Here is a 19,655-nt window from a genome sequence, read left to right as displayed (position 1 = left end):
AATGAAAAAAAAATCCTGCTAAAACATACCTTTTTAATTAATTTTATCATTCTATGATACCACCACAGCCAAAGTGTGTTTAACTCATCAATTTGCTTACGGCCGATAACAATCTTTTTTACAACATATTTCTGACAACCAAGTCGAAACCATCTTATAACGAAAAATGTTACGATATTACTTTCAGAGCATCTCCGAGTTACTATCAATTTGCTAAACAGTAAATTTCTTACAGTATTCATTTAAAACGCTGTTAAATCGATTACATATTGTTAAGTTAGTTTAAACTTTTAGCATATAAACTTTACATACTAACAATTTTCTACTTTTTAGTGGTCTACTTTATATCGTGTGAACTACCCACAATTTGGGCAATAATTTGAACAAAGATAACTTGACTATTTGTTCACCATCGAAAACAACCTCGGATATATATGAACGGTTTACAATGAGAACAATATATGCATATTATTACGCTAAAAGTAGATCGCGTAGTAATTTCAATTTTAGCAGTTTAACTTAATGACATAACTTTTGGGAGTTTTAATTTGGTTATGCAATAACTCTCCTCTCTGGCAATTAGATTAACCTCAATAATACAAAATACACGTTAAAATACTACCAATAATTAATACTTTATACTATTTAAATTTTAACGAACTACTTCTACTTATATAGCCGGCATACATCCGAGGTTGTTTACGATGGAAACTGGTCGAGAGAGGTTTTCCGAATTCTAGAGGCTTTGCATAACGTTCTATTAGTGATACCTGCAACGGGAAGGTGACTGAACAAGCGACATTGGTGATATTTGGCTACACTCGAAATTTGCGATATTTGTAATGCTCTGAGTATAAGCAACAGTCTCAAAATTCGCGACAATCTCGGCATTCACAACACTCGCAAAATTCACGACACTCACAACATTGACATTCACGTCATAGACTTTTTGTGACATCCGCAACATTCACAGCATTTGCAACATTCACGGCATTTGCAACATTCACGGCATTTGGAACATTCTCGGCATTTGCAACATTCGGAAAATTGACATCATATGCAACATTCGAAACATTCACTACTTTCGCAACAGTTACGACATTCGCAACAGTCACGGCATTCGCAACAGTTATGACATTCGCAACAGTCACGACATTCGCAACAGTCACGACAACAGTCACGACATTCGCAACAGTAATGACATTCGCAACAGTCACGCCGATCGCAACAGTAACGACAACGGTCACGAAATTCGCAACAGTCACGACAACAGTCACGACATTCGCAACAGTCACGACAACAGTCACGACATTCGCAACAGTCACGACAACAGTCACGACATTCGCAACAGTCACGACAACAGTCACGCCGATCGCAACAGTAACGACAACAGTCACAACATTCGCAACAGTCACGACATTCGCAATTGTAACATCAACAGTCACGACATTCGCAACAGTCACGTCAACAGTCACGACAGTCGCAACCGTCACGGCATTCGCAAAAGTTACGACATTCGCAACAGTCATGACATTCGCAACAGTCACGAAAACAGTCACGAAAACAGTCACGACATTCGCAACAGTCACGACAATCGCAACAGTCACAACAACAGTCACGACATTTGCAATAGTAACGGCATTCGCAATTGTAACATCAACAGTCACGGCATTCGCAACAGTCACGGCATTCGCAGCAGTCACGTCAACAGTCACGACATTCGCAACAGTAACGGCATTCGCAATTGTAACATCAACAGTAACGACAACGGTCACGACATTCGCAACAGTAACGACAACAGTCACGACATTCGCAATTGTAACATTAACAGTCACGACATTCGCAACAGTCACGTCAACAGTCACGACATTCGCAACAGTCACGACATTCGCAACAGTAACGTCTACAGTCACGACATTCGCAACAGTAACGACAATAGTCACGACATTCGCAACAGTAACATCAACAGTCACGACATTCGCAACAGTCACGCCGATCGCAACAGTCACGTCAACAGTCACGACATTCGCAACAGTCACGACATTCGCAACAGTAATGTCTACAGTCACGACATTCGCAACAGTAACGACAATAGTCACGACATTCGCAACAGTCATGACAATCGCGACAAGGACAACATTCGAAACTTTCACTACATTTGCAAAACTTTCGACATCATTCTCAACATTCGCGACTTTCATGATGATGATGATGATGATGATGATGATGATGATGATGATGATGATGATGATGATGATGAATGATTATGATGATGATGACGGTGAAGATGATGGAAGTGGTGGTTGTGGTGGTGTTGGTGGTGTTGGTGGTGGTTGTGGGGTAAATGGGCCGTGTTTTTTCCCCGCAGTGCCGATTGAATGCGATGGTTTTGTTTTCGCGCAGAAATAGCGGGGAATGGGACTTAGCTAGGTATCCCGGGGTGCGGGGGCATTTGGCGGGGACTTTATCAGTAATTTTACCCGGGATTGGCTGGACCGAAAGTCAAAGTCCTTTTCCCCCGGAAACTTGGGTAGGGGGGGGGGGTGCGTGGTTACAATTGACTGGTGCATTAAATAAGCGGGAAAATCAATAATGCCGTGGATTTTCAGAATTTTGTGAATGTGAAGTTGAATGTTATGAATGTTGCAAAGGTCGTGCATATTGCGCATGTTGAGAATGATTGAATACCTAAAATGTTGAAAAGTTGTGTATACGTATATTTGAATGTTGAATGCCTTGTAAGTTCAGCCAACTTCACTTTATCACCCGTCCATCTTTAGCCAATACAAGTTAAGTCTATCTTCAGGTTAAAATCAGTGAAACATCTCAAATTCATGTGACGTAGTCATACCAAATTTATCAGCCAGGGTGGATTGATATCATCATCATCTATTATTTACAATCAAAACAAGTCCAATTGATTTCCCATTTGGCGTTATTCATAAAACAATCTTAAGTCATTTCTTAACCTAACACATTTTCAAAGTCATATAAAATTAATATATAAGGTTGTTTTTTAAAGCATCTATATTCAATAAAACAACTGAAGATTATAAGTATCTCCCATGGCCGAGAGTGTAAGATAGGTTCATTCCGACCCGAGCGTAGGGTGTTTTGCGGAAACGAGGTTTACCGAGTTTCCGCAAAACATCCTGCGCGAGGGTCGGGATGAACCTATCTTACACGAGCGGCTATGGTAGATGCTTTTTCTCCCACCTCAGTCAAACAAAATTAAGTAAAAATGTATTTTTTTGCTGGAACTATTTTGTGCTTAGTGAAAATAATTGCGTACGGATATGCGATAATTCGTGGTTGTCATGGATATTCGCGCAGTGATTCAGAGTATGTAAATGGTCTGATCGGTCTTTAAATAGTTCTAAAAAGAGTGAAGCATTATTTACTGAAAGGTGCGTGAAAACTGTTTTCTGGTGACATTTGAAGCGAGAAATAATTAACTCGCGTTCTCAATATTGCCAATAGACAAGGTTTCCATGATGCGCTACAGACAGCAGTCTTCAACAACGTAATTACAATGTGGTGACCATTTAAAGAAGTTCCATACGGGCATTTTATCTTCGCCCGTGGGCAAGATAAGAATTTCTAGCATGGTTAAATTAATGGATCTACTTATCTGAGGTGGTAGAAAAAGTTTAATATAATGTTATTAATTAGGTGATTTTATATTGGCCCAGTTATTTGTCCGAGGTTAGCTGTATTTGCCTGAGGCCAAAAGGGCGAAGGCAAATACAGCTGACCGAGGACAAATAACTGGGTCAATATGAAATCATCTAATTAATAAGTATTTTATTAATTAACAATTACCATTTTGGTTAAAACGTATTTATAACTTACCTTAAGTTCATTCACATGGAAGCCGTATTTATCCCTTATTAATTCATGGTGTCTGCTTTTCTAGACTTGACTTTGCTGATTTTGACATGCATCCTTAAAGTGACATTGCACATACTTATGAATAAAGCACTGTACATTGTAAGGAAGCATGTTTTTTCGTCTTAATTTCGTCAATCGTTTGCCAAAACGTCAATGTTTTACCTTCGTCGTCCATTTTGTCGGTGTACAAAATCATAATAGTCGTAAAATCCACCAACGGGTTAAATACAACTGTAGTATCAAACCGTACAAAGTAGTTCAATCATGCAATAGGTTCAAGTATTTCAAATATGTTTATACGAAGCACAAAATTTTCAAATCACTCGTAAAATGAAAAACAAAATGGCTACATTTAAAAATAATTTCCCGCATATTTCTCATATTTGGCGAGTTTCGACAGCCAATGAAAATGGCCTATTTCTCAAATCCTATATTAGGCGAGTTTTGTAGCCAATCAAAACGGTGGAAACTCATATTTGCCGAGTTTTGTTGATATTGGCCAAGTTTGGTCGATAGTGAGCGAGTTCTGGCATATATTGGCTTCAATTGTCTGGTATTGGTACAGCAATTGTCTCTGTATCTCGTCAAATACGTAATAGTTAATTAATAATAAATAATATTAAGTTATTATATGATATGATCAGTGATAAACTTAATGTATGAATTGATTTAAGAAAAGAAAATGACTTAAAATGTTTTATGAAAACCGGTCCTGGACAAATGAATTAGTATTTACAACTCGCATGCAACGGTGGCAACCTTAATCATGTGAGTTTGTTTCTTACAGCCTGCACAGATGCAACTGACTGTGCGGCATTGACCAGTTCGGTGTGTGACACGATCGTAACACAGACGTGCGTTTGTGTCACCTCCCAGGGATTTACGGCAAACGCCAATAACGATGGATGCGACTACGGTTAGTTAAATAATAAAATTCTGTTTATAACTATACATTGTGTTGCGGAGTTTCCGGATTAAAATTAATACGTTGATTTAATATTTAACCCATAAATAAGCTACTGACATTATTTGTTTTGATAATTCCGTTTAGTGCAACTACTGGCAACATTAATATTTACCATTTACGTCTGGGTCCAGTTTCGAGAAATTGGGGCCAGGTGACAATTGATGTCCCGTGAGCCGTTTCAATATTGATGTTTTGTGACCATATTCAATATTGATGTTTTGTGACCATATCCTATATTTAAGTTTTGTGACAATAATCAATATTGTTGTGTGATTACCATATCCAATAATGATGTTTTGTGACTATATTCAATATTGATGTTTGATTACCATATTCAATATTGATATTTTGTGACCATATTCAAAATTAATGCTTGATGGCCATATTCAATATTGACGTTTTGTGACCATATCCAATATTGATGTTTGATAACCATATTCAATATGGATATTTTGGGACCATATTCAAAATTAATGTTTGATGGCCATATTCAATATTGACGTTTTGTGATCATATTCAATATTGATGTTTTGTGACCATATTCAATATTGATGTCGAGATATATTGACAGTGAATAAATTAACTAGACATCTAGACATCATTTTTGCATTTAGTTACAACTAAATGCAAAATGGATATCTAGTGACCCCTTTGACCATATCTAATATCGATGTCGGGTGAAAACATTCATCCTTTATATCGGTGGTGCAATTCAATACTGATTTTTGTTGACGCTATTCAATATTGACGTCGGTTGACACTTTCCAATATTGGTGTCTGGTGGGACTAAACATTATTCATTCATGGTGATCCAATTCCATAAAGAAGTATGTTGTCTCTTTTTTATGGCCCACATTTTCAAATTCACCGTGTCCGTCTTCAATATCGATTTTCTGTAACCATATTCAATAATGGTGTCATGTGACCATATTCAATATTGATGTCCTGTGACTATATTAGATATTGATGTCCTGTAACCATATTCGATAGTGATGTCCTGTGACGATATTCAATAGTGGTGTTCTTTGACCATGTTCAATATTGAACTTCTGTGACCATATTCAATATTGATGTTCTGTGGCTATATTAGATATTGATGTCCTGTAAACATATTCGATAGTGATGTCCTGTGACCATATTTATTTGGGATGTCCTGTGACAATATTCAATATTGATGTCCTGTTACCATATACAATATTGAGGTCCTGTGACCATATTCAATGGTGATGTCATGTGACCATATTCAATAGTGATGTCCTGTGACAATATTCAATAGTAATGTTCTGTGACCATATTCAATATTGGTGTCCAGTGACCATATCTAATATTGATGTCCTGTGACCATATTCAATATTGATCTCCTGTGACCATATTCAATACTAATAACCTGTGACCATATTCAATATTGATCTCCTGTGACCATATTCAATACTAATAACCTGTGACCGTATTCAATATTGATCTTCTGTGACCATATTCAATACTAATAACCTGTGACCATATTCAATATTGATCTCCTGTGACCATATTCAATACTAATAACCTGTGACCGTATTCAATATTGATCTTCTGTGACCATATTCAATATTGATGTTCTGTGACCATATTCAATATTGATGTTCTGTGACCATATTCAATATTGATGTTCTGTGACCATATTCAATATTGATGTTCTGTGACCATATTCAATATTGATGTTCTGTGATCAAATTCAATAGTGGTGTTCTGTGACTATATTCAATATCAATTTTTGTGACCATATTCAATATTGGTGTCCAGTGACCATATTTAATATTGATGTCATGTGACCGTATTCAATATTGATCTCCTGTGACCATATTCAATACATATGTCCTGTGACCATATTCAATATTGATGTCCTGTAAGCATATTCAGTATTGATGTCCTGTGACCATATTCAACATTAATGTTTTGTGACCATATTTAATAGTGATGTTCTGTGATCATATTCAATAGTGGTGTTCTGTGACTATATTCAATATCAATTTTTTTGTGACCATATTCAATATGGGTGTCCAGTGACTATATTTAATATTGATGTCCTGTGAACGTATTCAATATTGATCTTCTGTGACCATATTCAATACTAATGTCCTGTGACCATATTCAATATTGATGTCCTGTGACCATATTCAATATTAATGTTCTGTGACCATATTCAATATTGATGATCCGTGACCATATTCAATATTGATGATCCGTGACCATATTCAATATTGATGTGCCGTGACCATATTCAATATTGATGTGCCGTGACCATATTCAATACTAATAACCTGTGACCATATTCAATATTGATGTCCTGTGACCATGTTTAATATTGATGTCCTATGACCATATTCAATATTGATGTCCTGTGACCATATTCAATATTGATGTCCTGTGACCATATTCAATTGTGATCTCTGGCGCGCTAATTCAACATTTCTGTGTAATGAGCCTCTTCAATCCTCTAACCATCATTTTTGTAATCCCTTCTCAATATGAATGCATTGTTGCCCTATCCAGCATTTTGTCTGGTGACCCTATTCAATACTGATGATCTTATCTAATTGTATTGTCTAGTGACACTATTCAATACTTATAAACTTATTTAATAGTAATTTCTAGTGACCCTATTAAATACTGGTGGTCTTATCCAATAGTGATATCCAGTCTCCCTATTAAATACTGATGATCTAATCCAAAAGTAACGGCTTGTGACCCTATTAAATACGGATGAACTTATCCAAAAGGAATGGCTGGTGGCCGTAATAAATACTGATAATCTTATACCAAAGGAATGGCTGGTGGCCGTAATAAATACTGATAATCTTATCCAAAAGGAATGGCTGGTGGCCGTAATAAATACTGATAATCTTATCCAAAAGGAATGGCTGGTGGCCGTAATAAATACTGATAATCTTATCCCAAAGGAATGGCTGGTGGCCGTAATAAATACTGATAATCTTATCCAAAAGGAATGGCTGGTGGCCGTAATAAATACTGATAATCTTATCCAAAAGGAATGGCTGGTGGCCGTAATAAATACTGATAATCTTATCCAAAAGGAATGGCTGGTGGCCGTATTAAATACTGATGATATTATCCAAAAGTAACGGCTGGTGGCCGTATTAAATACTGATAATCTTATCCAAAAGGAATGGCTGGTGGCCGTATTAAATACTGATGATCTTATCCAAAAGGAATGGCTGGTGGCCGTATTAAATACTGATGATATTATCCAAAAGTAATGGCTGGTGACCCTATTTAATACTTAAGATCTTATCCAATAGTGATGTCTAGCGACCCAATGAAATACTGGTGGTCTAATCCAACAGTGATGTCTAGGGTCTCTAATAAATACTGGTGATCTTATCTAATTGTATAGTCTGGTGACTATTCAATACTTTTAAACTTATTTAATAGTAATTTCTAGTGACCCTTTTAATACTGGTGACCCTTTTATAATACTGATGATCTTATCTAAAATAAATGGCTGGTGACTCTTTGTAAATACTGATGATCATATCCAATAGTGATGTCTAGTGGCCCTATTCAATACTGATGAACTTATCCAATAGTGATGTCTGGTGACCCTATTCAATACTGATGAACTTATCCAATAGTGATGTCTAGTGACCCTATTCAATACTGATGAACTTATCCAATAGTGGTGTCTAGTGACCCTATTCAATACTGATGAACTTATCCAATAGTGATGTCTAGTGAACGTATCCAATAGTAATTTCTGTTGATCATATTCAATACTGATGAACTTATCCAATAGTCAACACTGATGTCTGGTTTCCTTTTTATTTTATGTATTGGTATCTTTTAAAAGGTTTTTTTTTTGCAGATCAAGAACATTTGAATCAATTTAACAAAGTTAATATAATTTTACGAACTTCGAATTTTATTGAAATTGTTCATGCAGTTTTTTGTAGACCGGAGTTTTTGCTTATTTTTAGATTGCGGGGCGCTCGCAAGCCCGCAAAATGGTGCCGTAACGTACACATCCACGATACAAGACTCCGTTGCAACGTACAGCTGTAACGCCGGGTACCAAATTGATGGTTCAACAACACGAACTTGTTCTGCAGTGACGCCGAGAGGTTGGTCCGGTGCAGCACCAACTTGCATTGAAGGTAGGTTAAAAATTACTGATACACACTGTTGAGCATTAAAATAATAGTATTTCACTCGGTTTGCTACTTTAAAACAGTATTGAAAATAATATTGCACTTTCAATTGTAATCCGTTGGTTAAGTTTTTCGCGTTTTCATCATCGTACTGTCGCGTTTTAGTGATTTCGCATTTTCAACATCGTACTATCGAGTATCGCGTTTCAGAACAACACATTCACAGAATATGGCCCTAGCGGCATTCCGTAGGAACCAATAAGAATTTCCTATTGTACTTAAATATGTTTTATTCATCTCAATACTTTCCTCTCATTGTGCTGTTTCAATATTTTTCAGACTCACGAATCAATTTATGAATTGACTCATTTATGTAGGTTTATAAACGAATTAGAATGAACGAATTATTTTGCTCTGTTTGACTTGTTTTAGGCTATGAACTACGCTCGTACACATTCCTTCATTTTCACAGGCCAACTTGGTGACTTGTGTAACACAATCACAGACTTGTGTGACAACATCATTAACGGTGAATGTAGCGGCCTAGGCATCTGTAGTTGCTTTGCTGGATATACTGCCGTCAGTTTTTATGCTTGTCAAGGTATGCTTAGCAGAATTTATCTAAGCTGTACATAGTAACCTTATTTAGACTGATAAAAATTGAAATCGCGTTAAATATGAAATGAAAAAAATTAAATACTATTTTGTTATTGTAAACTCCAATTGTCAAAATGAAGTTGTTTTTTTCCGACTTTTTCGACAAACTTTTTATGTTCGGGATTGCAAATTAGTACTATGTATTTTTACATAATATTGACAAGTCATTTTACGTGGATGATTTTGTTACAGAAACCAACGAGTGTGAGTCGACTCCTTGTATTAATGGAGGCACGTGTAACGACCTTATCAACGAGTTCACGTGCACGTGCGCAACCGGCTTCCAGGGAACCACGTGTCAAACAAGTAATGTTAATAATTTGATTATCCACATATTCCTTTATTTATTCCTCCATATTCAGTGAGTCAGCCAGCCAGACAGCCTATCTGTATGCCTATCTGCATGTCTGTTTGCATGTCTGTTTGCCTCTCTGCATGCCTGTCTGCCTATCTGCATGCATATCGGCCTATCCGCATGCCTGTCTGCCTATCTGCATGTCTGTCTGCATGCACCCATCCATTTATCTTTTTTATTATTAATATTGTTTTACCACTCAATGCCATGCTAGAGACAAAATGTGATTTAGTTGATTGTAAACCTTCTGTGTGCTGCAGACAGTGAAAATATATTGATACCATTATCGCAATTACTCTTTTACCCGGTGCATGTACACAAAATACACATGTACCTAAATAGGGCGGTGAGGGTGTCAAATTAACAACTATTATGAACACATGCACAGGTAATTATTTTAGTCAAATTTAAAGCACTTCAAGTGAGGAAAGCGGTAAGGAATAAATAATTGAAATTGTTGAATTTGTCACCCAACATTATTATTATTAGACCCGGATGATTGCAATCCCCAACCGTGTGAAAACGGCGGCATATGTACAGACGGGCTGGCAACATTTACATGCGCATGCGCAGACGGATATGCCGGGACAACCTGTGCGACTAGTAAGTTAGCTAAGCGCTGTAATTATTGTTTATATGGACTTAAGGTAGTTCCTTAATCTAAACAAAGAATAAATTGGTTTTGTTTATGATGGACTACATAATAATTGTATAAAATCTACACCTGGGGTTTTGAAAGTCACTTAAAGCTTAATAAGACCTCAAAGCGAAATCGTTCTAACAGATGCCTTTAGCTAATAAACATGACACGGTGTCATTTATTTTCTTCTGCTGTGTATTTAATACTACAAACTTCGGTTATTGTTGTATATGCGCACTGCACAACAATTACTTGATATATATACATATACAATTACACATTATGTTTTCTTTTTCAACAGATATTGATGAATGCGCCAGTGCACCGTGCGTGAACGGGGGCACGTGTAATGATGGTGTCAACATGTACACTTGCTCGTGTGTGGCGGGATACGACGGTCTCACGTGTGCAAATGGTACGTGAAGTTTCTCATTTAATTTTCAGGAATTTAAGTCAATTTGTATTTTTAAGCAGTTAGTGCTTCAAACATGTTTACATGTATTTAAAATTCCTTTCGAAAACATTTGATAACATCGTTATCATGATAAAGCAATCGCAATGATGTCCATGTTATGCACCAGTTAATTGTTACCACGCCCCCCCCCCCCAAGTTCCGGAGGTATACCGGGTTAAGCGGGAGAAATGGGCCGTTAATTTACCATCCAGGTGGCCTCCCAGTGCCTAGTGAATGTGGTAGTTTTGTTTTTTACGCCAAAAATAGCGAGGAGTGGGCATTACATAGGTATCCCGGGATGCGGGGGCATTTGGCGTGGCTTTTATCAGCAGTTTGTCCTCTCAGGGCGGGGATTTTACCCGAGATTGGCTGGACCGAAATTCAATGGTTTCGCTATTCCCTGGACCTGGTGGGGGCGTGGTTACAATTGGATGGTGCATCACTCCAAATACATTTGAAAATAAATGTCTGTTAGTTGAAATATCTTAAGAAACTTATCTGTTTGTTTGTTTGCATTTTTAATGAAATCAAATTCGGAACTCCTCGGCCATTTTTTTCGAAAGCAAGCTCGGATGCTTGCCGGTACATCCGTGGAAGTAGTTCGTAAAATTCTGAATTATATCATTAATTAGATGTAGTGTTTAAGCTTGTATTTGTTAATGTAAGTTCAATTGATTGCCAGTGAAGTGTAGTTTTGCAAACATAATTAAGATACTCAAAAGTAAGTCATTAAGTTTAACTGCTAAATTAAATTACTACGCGATATACTTGCAGCGGACCCGATGTCAGATATTGTAAACCGCCCATATACATCCGAGGTTGTTTTCGATAAAAAATGGCCGGGGACCTCAGAATGAAATAAATCAAACCCACATTTCCTTTGTCGTTGCCCTTGGTAGAAAAACTTAGTAAAAACGTACACTATGAAATTATGATATTTGCAACTGTTTATACATTATGGAAATGATATGAATATACACTTATCCTAATATTTCAGACATTAATGAGTGCGCATCTGACCCCTGTAAGAACGGGGCCACATGTAATGACCTAGTTAACATGTACACGTGCTCGTGTGCGGCCGGCTATGATGGGACGCACTGTCAAAGCAGTATGTATAATATACAAAGATAATTAAATACGCTTAGAATAAAATATATGAGTTAGTATTTTTTAAATAATGCATTTTCTAAGAGCTGAGACAGTATATTTAAACTTAAACTGACATTCTTATTCAAATGCAACACATACGCATGTAAACCAAACACAAATATTGAGTGATAAACCTATAACTACTTACTAATTAACGCATGTATGGAAAATATTTATTACTGATATCACAATTGTAACCGTGTAATTAATAGCTAAACACGAAAAAATATTAACTGTTAGGTAGAAATACCGTGTTTTCTGCACTTTTATTTGAAATTAAACTTGGTTTCCTTCATGAGAAACATTGTTTTCAATATTTATTTATCTTTTTCGTATAAGAAAAGAATTGTTCTAATTGTGGTAAATCTTATTAGGTACATGTAGTAAGAGTGCATAATTGTATTTATGACTCGTGGGGCGTTTTTGTTGGTAATAAGCTAGTTTTGTACGTTGGTTTCACAAACTGTTTAACTTTCTTGTGACAGTTTCAAATAAAATGAAAACCAGTTTTGTCGTGTGTGTTTTTGAAACTATCGAAAACCCCACTGAAGTCGGTTTCGTCGGTTCGTTCCATCCGAAAACTAGCTCACTTTGAATAATAAATAACATGGCGGACAGGGATAACATTTAGTTAAGACAGTCAAACGACCATTTACGGTATCATTGTTTTGAAGAAATTCAGAAATAGAATGGCTACATGCAGAAGCTCCATCATGTTGTTGAAGGTGTACACAAAACATGCATTTGTTACTTCAAGCAAAACGTTCGAAACAGGTTTTTAAATCGCCGAAACCCTTGAAACCAAAACCGTAATTAGTTTGATATCAACAAACACGCCTTAAGTTGCTTTGTAAAATTCTTATGAGAGAAGCAGTTATGATGCAAGTCGTCCAATATGTTAAACTATCGTTTTTTTCTGTTGTGATCGCATTTGTGGTCAACCGAAAAATGTCGAAAATAATTTAAAACATAGAAGACTTTGCTTGTCTAAGTGTGAGTCTTAAAGTGACTCGCTCATGGTTTGTAAAATGCACTCTTTCTTATTACGAAATAAAGTGTGGTAAATCATAAGAAGTGATAAAAACAAAAATATCAAAAGCTGGAACCCTTCACCAAAAGTTGATATTTGCTCAAGTATCGTCTTTGAAGACCGCTATTTTCATTAATGTTCAGAACGCGATTGTAAATAAATAACGGCTGTGGTGTTGCGTGATTGGTTGATCGACATTATCACGTGATGCTATCAATGTATCCTTAAGAGGTCAACATATCCACCTTCTTTGTTAAAGTATCGATGGCCGTGTGGACTAGCCGGCTGTTTTCTAATTTTTTTTCTTGACTTTACGGGCGTGGGTTCGAACCCCACTTAAACCAAAATACATTTTTATGTTATAACTGTATTTTTCTCCAATTTCAATGTCATAGAATAAAATAATGATAAAATAAGTGTGTTCAGATGCATTACCGGGAAAACGAATTTTTTATCCAAAAACATGAGCGAGTCACTTTAGACGTTTGAGCATAGACTCAATGCGTTGAACAGTTGTACGTTGCACATTCGCGCTATAACGGAACGCACTATATGCAATATAAAATAAAACAAAACAATACACAACAAACATTGAAACAGTATTGACTATTGATATTGATTAGTTATATATATATATATATTTAAATAATAATGCGAATTAAACATTACGAAAACTGTTTTCAGATATTAATGAATGTGCATCTAACCCCTGCTCGAACGGAGGCTCATGCACAGATCTCGTAAATTCGTTCACGTGCACGTGTGCTAGTGGTTACACAGGAACCATGTGTGATACAAGTAAGTCATTTACCCTTTTTAGTGCGTTGATTTGTTTTTAACACTATAAACGATTGCGTTATAGTTGACATGTGTTATATGATCAGCAATGTTGAAGAGATGTCTATGCATATATCACGCCTCCGACATGAATGACTCAATGTCATTGGTTCAGGACATGTCACGTGATGAACAAATAATTGTCCATATTTGGTGACAATTTTTTACCGTACCAAAATGGCGTCTGTTTCCCGATTTCGATGAATAAATGAAATCATTTCCCATAAATTGATCAATGTAAACTGGTTATCGACTTAATATATACGTTATGGGGTAAACAGTTGCTCCCTGTGCCCCGTATATCCCATATCGGATCATAAACTTACCCAGTAACATACTATATAACAGGTTCAATACATGATTAAAGGGCGTTTATATGGATAACCGAGGCCAATATGAAAATAAAGAATTTTGATGGGTAAATAAACCATGTTGATACAGAAAGCAATACTAAGTCTTATGGTTAGTCAATAAAGTGTACTATTGCTACATCTATATTTCAGACATCAACGAGTGCACGTCACTTCCCTGCAAGAACGGTGCCACTTGCACCGACCTCGTGGCAGCCTACACGTGCGGTTGTGTGGACGGCTATAGCGGAACCAACTGTGAAATCAGTATGAGAAAATGTCACATTTACACGTTAAAATATGTTCGGTGATTGAGATGATGTAACTTGTAGCACATACTGTAATTTGTACTGTCTGCGAAAAATAGCATCTGCAAATCTGAGTGCAATTATAATGTTTTTCAGGTATGGAAATGAACTTTTTATCATCATCATCATCATCATCATCATCATCATCATCATCATCATCATCATCATCATCATCATCATCATCATCACAGTAGCAGCAGCAACAGCAGCAATAACAATAGCAGCAACAGCAGCAGGATAAGCATCAATATCATCAACAGCAGCAGCAGCAGCAGCGGCAGTAGCAGCAACAACACAATAACAATGTTTGTATTTTCAGATATTGATGAATGCGCATCAAATCCTTGCGATAATGCGGGCACATGCACTGATCTCGTGAACTCGTTCACCTGCGCATGCGTGGCCGGATATACGGGTGTCACGTGCTCTTCAAGTAAGTTAATCTTTCAAGAAATCAGTCACATGAAAAACACGTGATAATTATCAAATCACGTGACCGCCTTTACACTCTTTGTTTTCTAACTATTAGTTAAAAACCATTCCTTTGTACAACTATTACTATGTAAACTTAACTTTACTTGAATTTTAAAGGAAACAATATTATTAAGTTATATTAAGATCAAATGAAATACTAATCTTTGAAAATAGACATCTGAAATAATGGTCAACTTACTTTTATACGTGTAAGTAGAAATATATGGCGTCACGGGAGATCGCTGTGTCTGAGATTGGCAAGACAATTGTAAATTTATAAATAGATTCATCTTTTCGTTTTAATTCTGATGAAAGTATTTGTTCTAGATTATACAGATATTTTAAAGTGCTAACACATGTATGCCTTATACATATAGTTATCATGATACCGATTTAAAACTCTGTCAGATTATTACGTAAAAAAGCTTCAGAGCCTTAACCTAAGACTCTACATTCAACAATAACTTCCTACTTTTAAAACTAAATGTTAAGATTCAGTACAAGTGTGTGTATACCACGTGATAAATAACGTCGTATATGAACGTCGGAAGGCAACATTTTCCTTGAACTACATCATTTAAATGAAACAAAGGGCAGTCTATGCCGCTTAAAGAGCCCCACTTTCGTTCTATTACCGAAGTTTGATTAGGTGATTAGTTTCATCAAACACTTCGACAAACCTGCATCCAAAATGTTGGCAGTGCTCCGTCAGACGGCCGTATTGTCGTAGTTTTTTAAGAAACTAAATTGCAAATCAAACTCTGGCAAGGACCGAAGGTGGGGCTCCGTAAGCGGCGTAGACTATGCTATTTTTTATTTAAAATGTTGAAGAAATAATGAAGTTAACTCTGTTTAAAGTCTTCATTCGGAGCAAACTATTAATTTCCGACGTAGCATTTATGACGCAATTTATCACGTGGTAAACACACACTTAGTACGTATTAAACTAACAAAACATGAAAACAATAAACAACATCAACAACAACAACAACAAACTTCAACCAATTATATTAGATTGCAATATAAAATATATAAAAAATGTATTGAATTGCAATATAAAAAAAATTATTGATTTGCAAATTATCTCTATTAGCATATTTTTAAAACATATCCAGTCTAACAGAGATTCCTTTACAGATATAAACGAGTGCGCGTCGACACCTTGCCAGAACTTTGGCACGTGTACAGATGGGATTAACGAGTACACGTGCTCGTGTGTAGCAGGCTATAATGGACCGCAGTGTCAAAACAGTAAGTATAATTTTTATGTGTACATGAACTAACTTTTCGATACTTAGTATTTGATATCATGGAATTTGTAACACAAAGTTAACCAGTTAGTAAGTTACTTACTAAGTTGAATTCGAAAACAATAACTAAATAACTAATTACTGCTAAAAGCCAACAATGTATTTATAGATAAGTGGAATCTTATCTATTTAACAAGTTATTATGTTACTTATTAAGTGGAATTCTCAAACCATAACTAGTTAACCTGTTAATGTTGTACAGCTAAAAAGGTAACAGGTGGCAATTCTGGACATTTTCAAGCCAGTTTTAAGTCTTATGATATTTAATCTTACCGAAAAAGTTTAGCGAATATTAACTAGATGGCTAGATTATTATCGCGACAATTAAGTGGTTATCACGTAAAAGTTCGCGAACGGTAATAGATTATCTTACGGCAGTCATATGGCACCATACTAAAGAATCCAAAATTTACGTTAAACTTATTATATTTCCTAGCACGAGATATATCATGTTTACTTAAGACGTATTAAATTTGATTTCAAAATTGAAATTTCTGACCAGCTGTTAAATAAACATTTCAAAATAGCTAATGTTTTAAACTAAGAGCAATGATAAAACGCTCATATTTTTTTTTATTAAACATTCAGACATCGACGAGTGTGCGACGGTCACGTGTCAGAACGGCGGATCGTGCGTGGACGGTGTCAACTTTTACACGTGTAATTGTGTGGCTGGGTACACCGGAAGCACGTGTCAAACAAGTAAGATCGAGCAAATAACCAATCAGATATGTTTAATATGAGGATAAAGATAGGTCATTTTAGTTTATATTACACGTATATGATAAATTATACTTGTATAATTATGCATATACATATTTTATATACAGTCGATACCCATTTGCTCGAACTTCTAGGGACAGGCAAAATAACCTTAAGCTTAGGGAAAATCGAACCAAGCGGGAATGTTTACCCTCAGTATGAAAAAATCGATCCTTTACATAAGTTCGAGCCAACGAGGAAATCGAGCCAAGCGAGTTCGAGCCAACGGGGTTCGACTGTATTACAAACATATATGGATAATGAAAATTGTTGAATGTATTTACAATCACGATTATAATACTTGGTATTGTAAAAGTTATATTCGGTATTTGCGTTTCATTATCTGTGGGATATCGTTGAAATCTTTTAAGATATGTTTTGTTGATACAATAATTGGTACAAAGTTTTGTTTATCTGAATATATCCTTGATCTATTTTATTATTTTTATCAAATTATAAGTAAAGGACTCTTGTTAAAACAGTTACCTGTATTTTCCGTTTTCCGTGCAGATATTAACGAGTGCTCGGGCGTGATTTGTCAGAATGGGGGCACGTGCGTGGACCAAATCAACGCTTACTCGTGCAGCTGCCTTACCGGCTATACGGGGCTCCATTGTGAAACAAGTACTAACTTGTATTCTTTCAGAAAAAATGCATACGCTATAAATAGTCATGTTAGAAAAAAGATAGAATCTACTGGTTAGATATATTTAAAAATAGTACCGTATTTAATAATCAACTTAGATTGAACTTAAATTTAAGATTAGAAGCTAAATGTTTTCATTGGCCTGTATATTTAGCTGACCAATATGCTGAATAGAATCATTGTGGCAGATCTGAGGATAAGGATAAGATCAAGTATTGAACATTAAAAAATATAGAAAAAAATGGTGTATGGTGAATCACTCTCTTTTTTATGTAATACTACCAAGTTAATTTTCAAAACAATATAACTAATTTTCAAAATGTTCATTATTATTAATTAAATTGTTGAAATATATGATCTTTGTAATTGAATTTTAATTTCATTTATTTTAATTCAAAAATAAATATTTTATTCATTTATTTATTTTTTCTAAATTTAATTTTAATTTTAATTTCATTTTTGAAACTTAACTTGGTATTTAAAATGGGTCTGGACGAGCTAATTTTGCACTGCCACGTAAAGGCCTGGAAATATGAATGATGTTTGAATTTAATCGTATCTGCAGAAAATAATTTGAAGCATGTATTTTCAGACATTAATGAGTGCGCTACGAACCTGTGTGAAAACGGCGCAACGTGCATAGACGGCGTTGCCAAGTACACGTGCGAATGTGTGGATGGTTATGAAGGGACCCTGTGTCAAACAAGTAGGTTATTGATAGAAACATATTAGGCGTGTTAATACGTTGTTATTAAGCGGTACGATATGGCATAAAGTAAATTGTATAAACAAGGCTTAAACTACCCAAATTAATATTAATATTAACATCCCTTCCGGAAGACGATAAGTTTTTTTCGTCGTGTGGCGGGTAATCGAACCTGCCACCCCTAGTTTAACAGTCAAATATGTTACCACTAGACCACGGATTCATCACAAATCCTTACCAGAATGAAGCAAAGCAGATATAAGATAAGCAATAAACACATTAGGCATGTTTATACGGTCCAGTAAGCTTGTTGGTGCAAAAGAAATCGTGTTTATGTACTATCTTGGATAGAAAAAAACACGATCTTATTATAATAAATAAACAAAGCAAAAAAGAAAACACTGATTATACAGTCTATGGACAGTTTCAAAAATGAGATATTTTTCATTTGACATACAAATACATTTTTGATTATGTATTTCAGATATTGACGAATGTGCGTTCCATGCGTGTAAAAACGGCGCCACGTGTGTTGACGTGGTTGCGGCTTACACTTGCCAATGTGTGGACGGATTTACTGGACAATTCTGCTCTTCAAGTATACATATCAATAGCAGCGTTATATGTTTTCCACATCTCTACTTAATTTCTCTTTCTTAGGCGCATTCTACCGTGCAAAAATCGATTAACGATTGAGAAACTAATCACCTAATCAAACTCCAGTAATCAAACGAAGGCGAGGATCTTTAAGCGGCATAGACTGCCCTTTGTTTCATTAAAAATGGTGAAGGAAAAGAAACATTGTCTTAGTTTTAAGTCTTCATTTTAAGTAAAGTGTTGCCATCCGACGTAGCATATATGACGTATTTTATCACGTGATATACATACACTGTTACACATTTCTTTAAACCTTTTAAAGTGGACAATGTTCAGATTTAATTCACAGTGATGATTTATTTGATCATCATTATTTA

General features: G+C 35.7%; 1 protein-coding gene across 1 annotated transcript in view; it reads left to right on the top strand.

Moving 5' to 3' along the window:
- LOC128239126 (neurogenic locus notch homolog protein 1-like) overlaps window positions 1-19,655 on the top strand; it is a 43,746-nt gene that overhangs the window by 282 nt on the left and 23,809 nt on the right. Inside the window, exons 2-16 of the mRNA XM_052955611.1 lie at window positions 4,679-4,807; window positions 8,830-9,006; window positions 9,473-9,601; window positions 9,850-9,963; window positions 10,502-10,615; window positions 10,954-11,067; window positions 12,104-12,217; window positions 13,973-14,086; window positions 14,629-14,742; window positions 15,103-15,216; window positions 16,395-16,508; window positions 17,156-17,269; window positions 17,840-17,953; window positions 18,568-18,681; window positions 19,166-19,279. Coding sequence (XP_052811571.1) covers window positions 4,679-4,807; window positions 8,830-9,006; window positions 9,473-9,601; window positions 9,850-9,963; window positions 10,502-10,615; window positions 10,954-11,067; window positions 12,104-12,217; window positions 13,973-14,086; window positions 14,629-14,742; window positions 15,103-15,216; window positions 16,395-16,508; window positions 17,156-17,269; window positions 17,840-17,953; window positions 18,568-18,681; window positions 19,166-19,279 — 1,803 coding nt within the window. The remainder of the gene's footprint in view (window positions 1-4,678; window positions 4,808-8,829; window positions 9,007-9,472; window positions 9,602-9,849; window positions 9,964-10,501; window positions 10,616-10,953; window positions 11,068-12,103; window positions 12,218-13,972; window positions 14,087-14,628; window positions 14,743-15,102; window positions 15,217-16,394; window positions 16,509-17,155; window positions 17,270-17,839; window positions 17,954-18,567; window positions 18,682-19,165; window positions 19,280-19,655) is intronic.

This window comes from Mya arenaria, chromosome 6 (assembly GCF_026914265.1).
Source record: "Mya arenaria isolate MELC-2E11 chromosome 6, ASM2691426v1".
Lineage (NCBI taxonomy): Eukaryota > Metazoa > Mollusca > Bivalvia > Myida > Myidae > Mya > Mya arenaria.
This window is presented reverse-complemented; position numbering and strand designations above follow the sequence as displayed.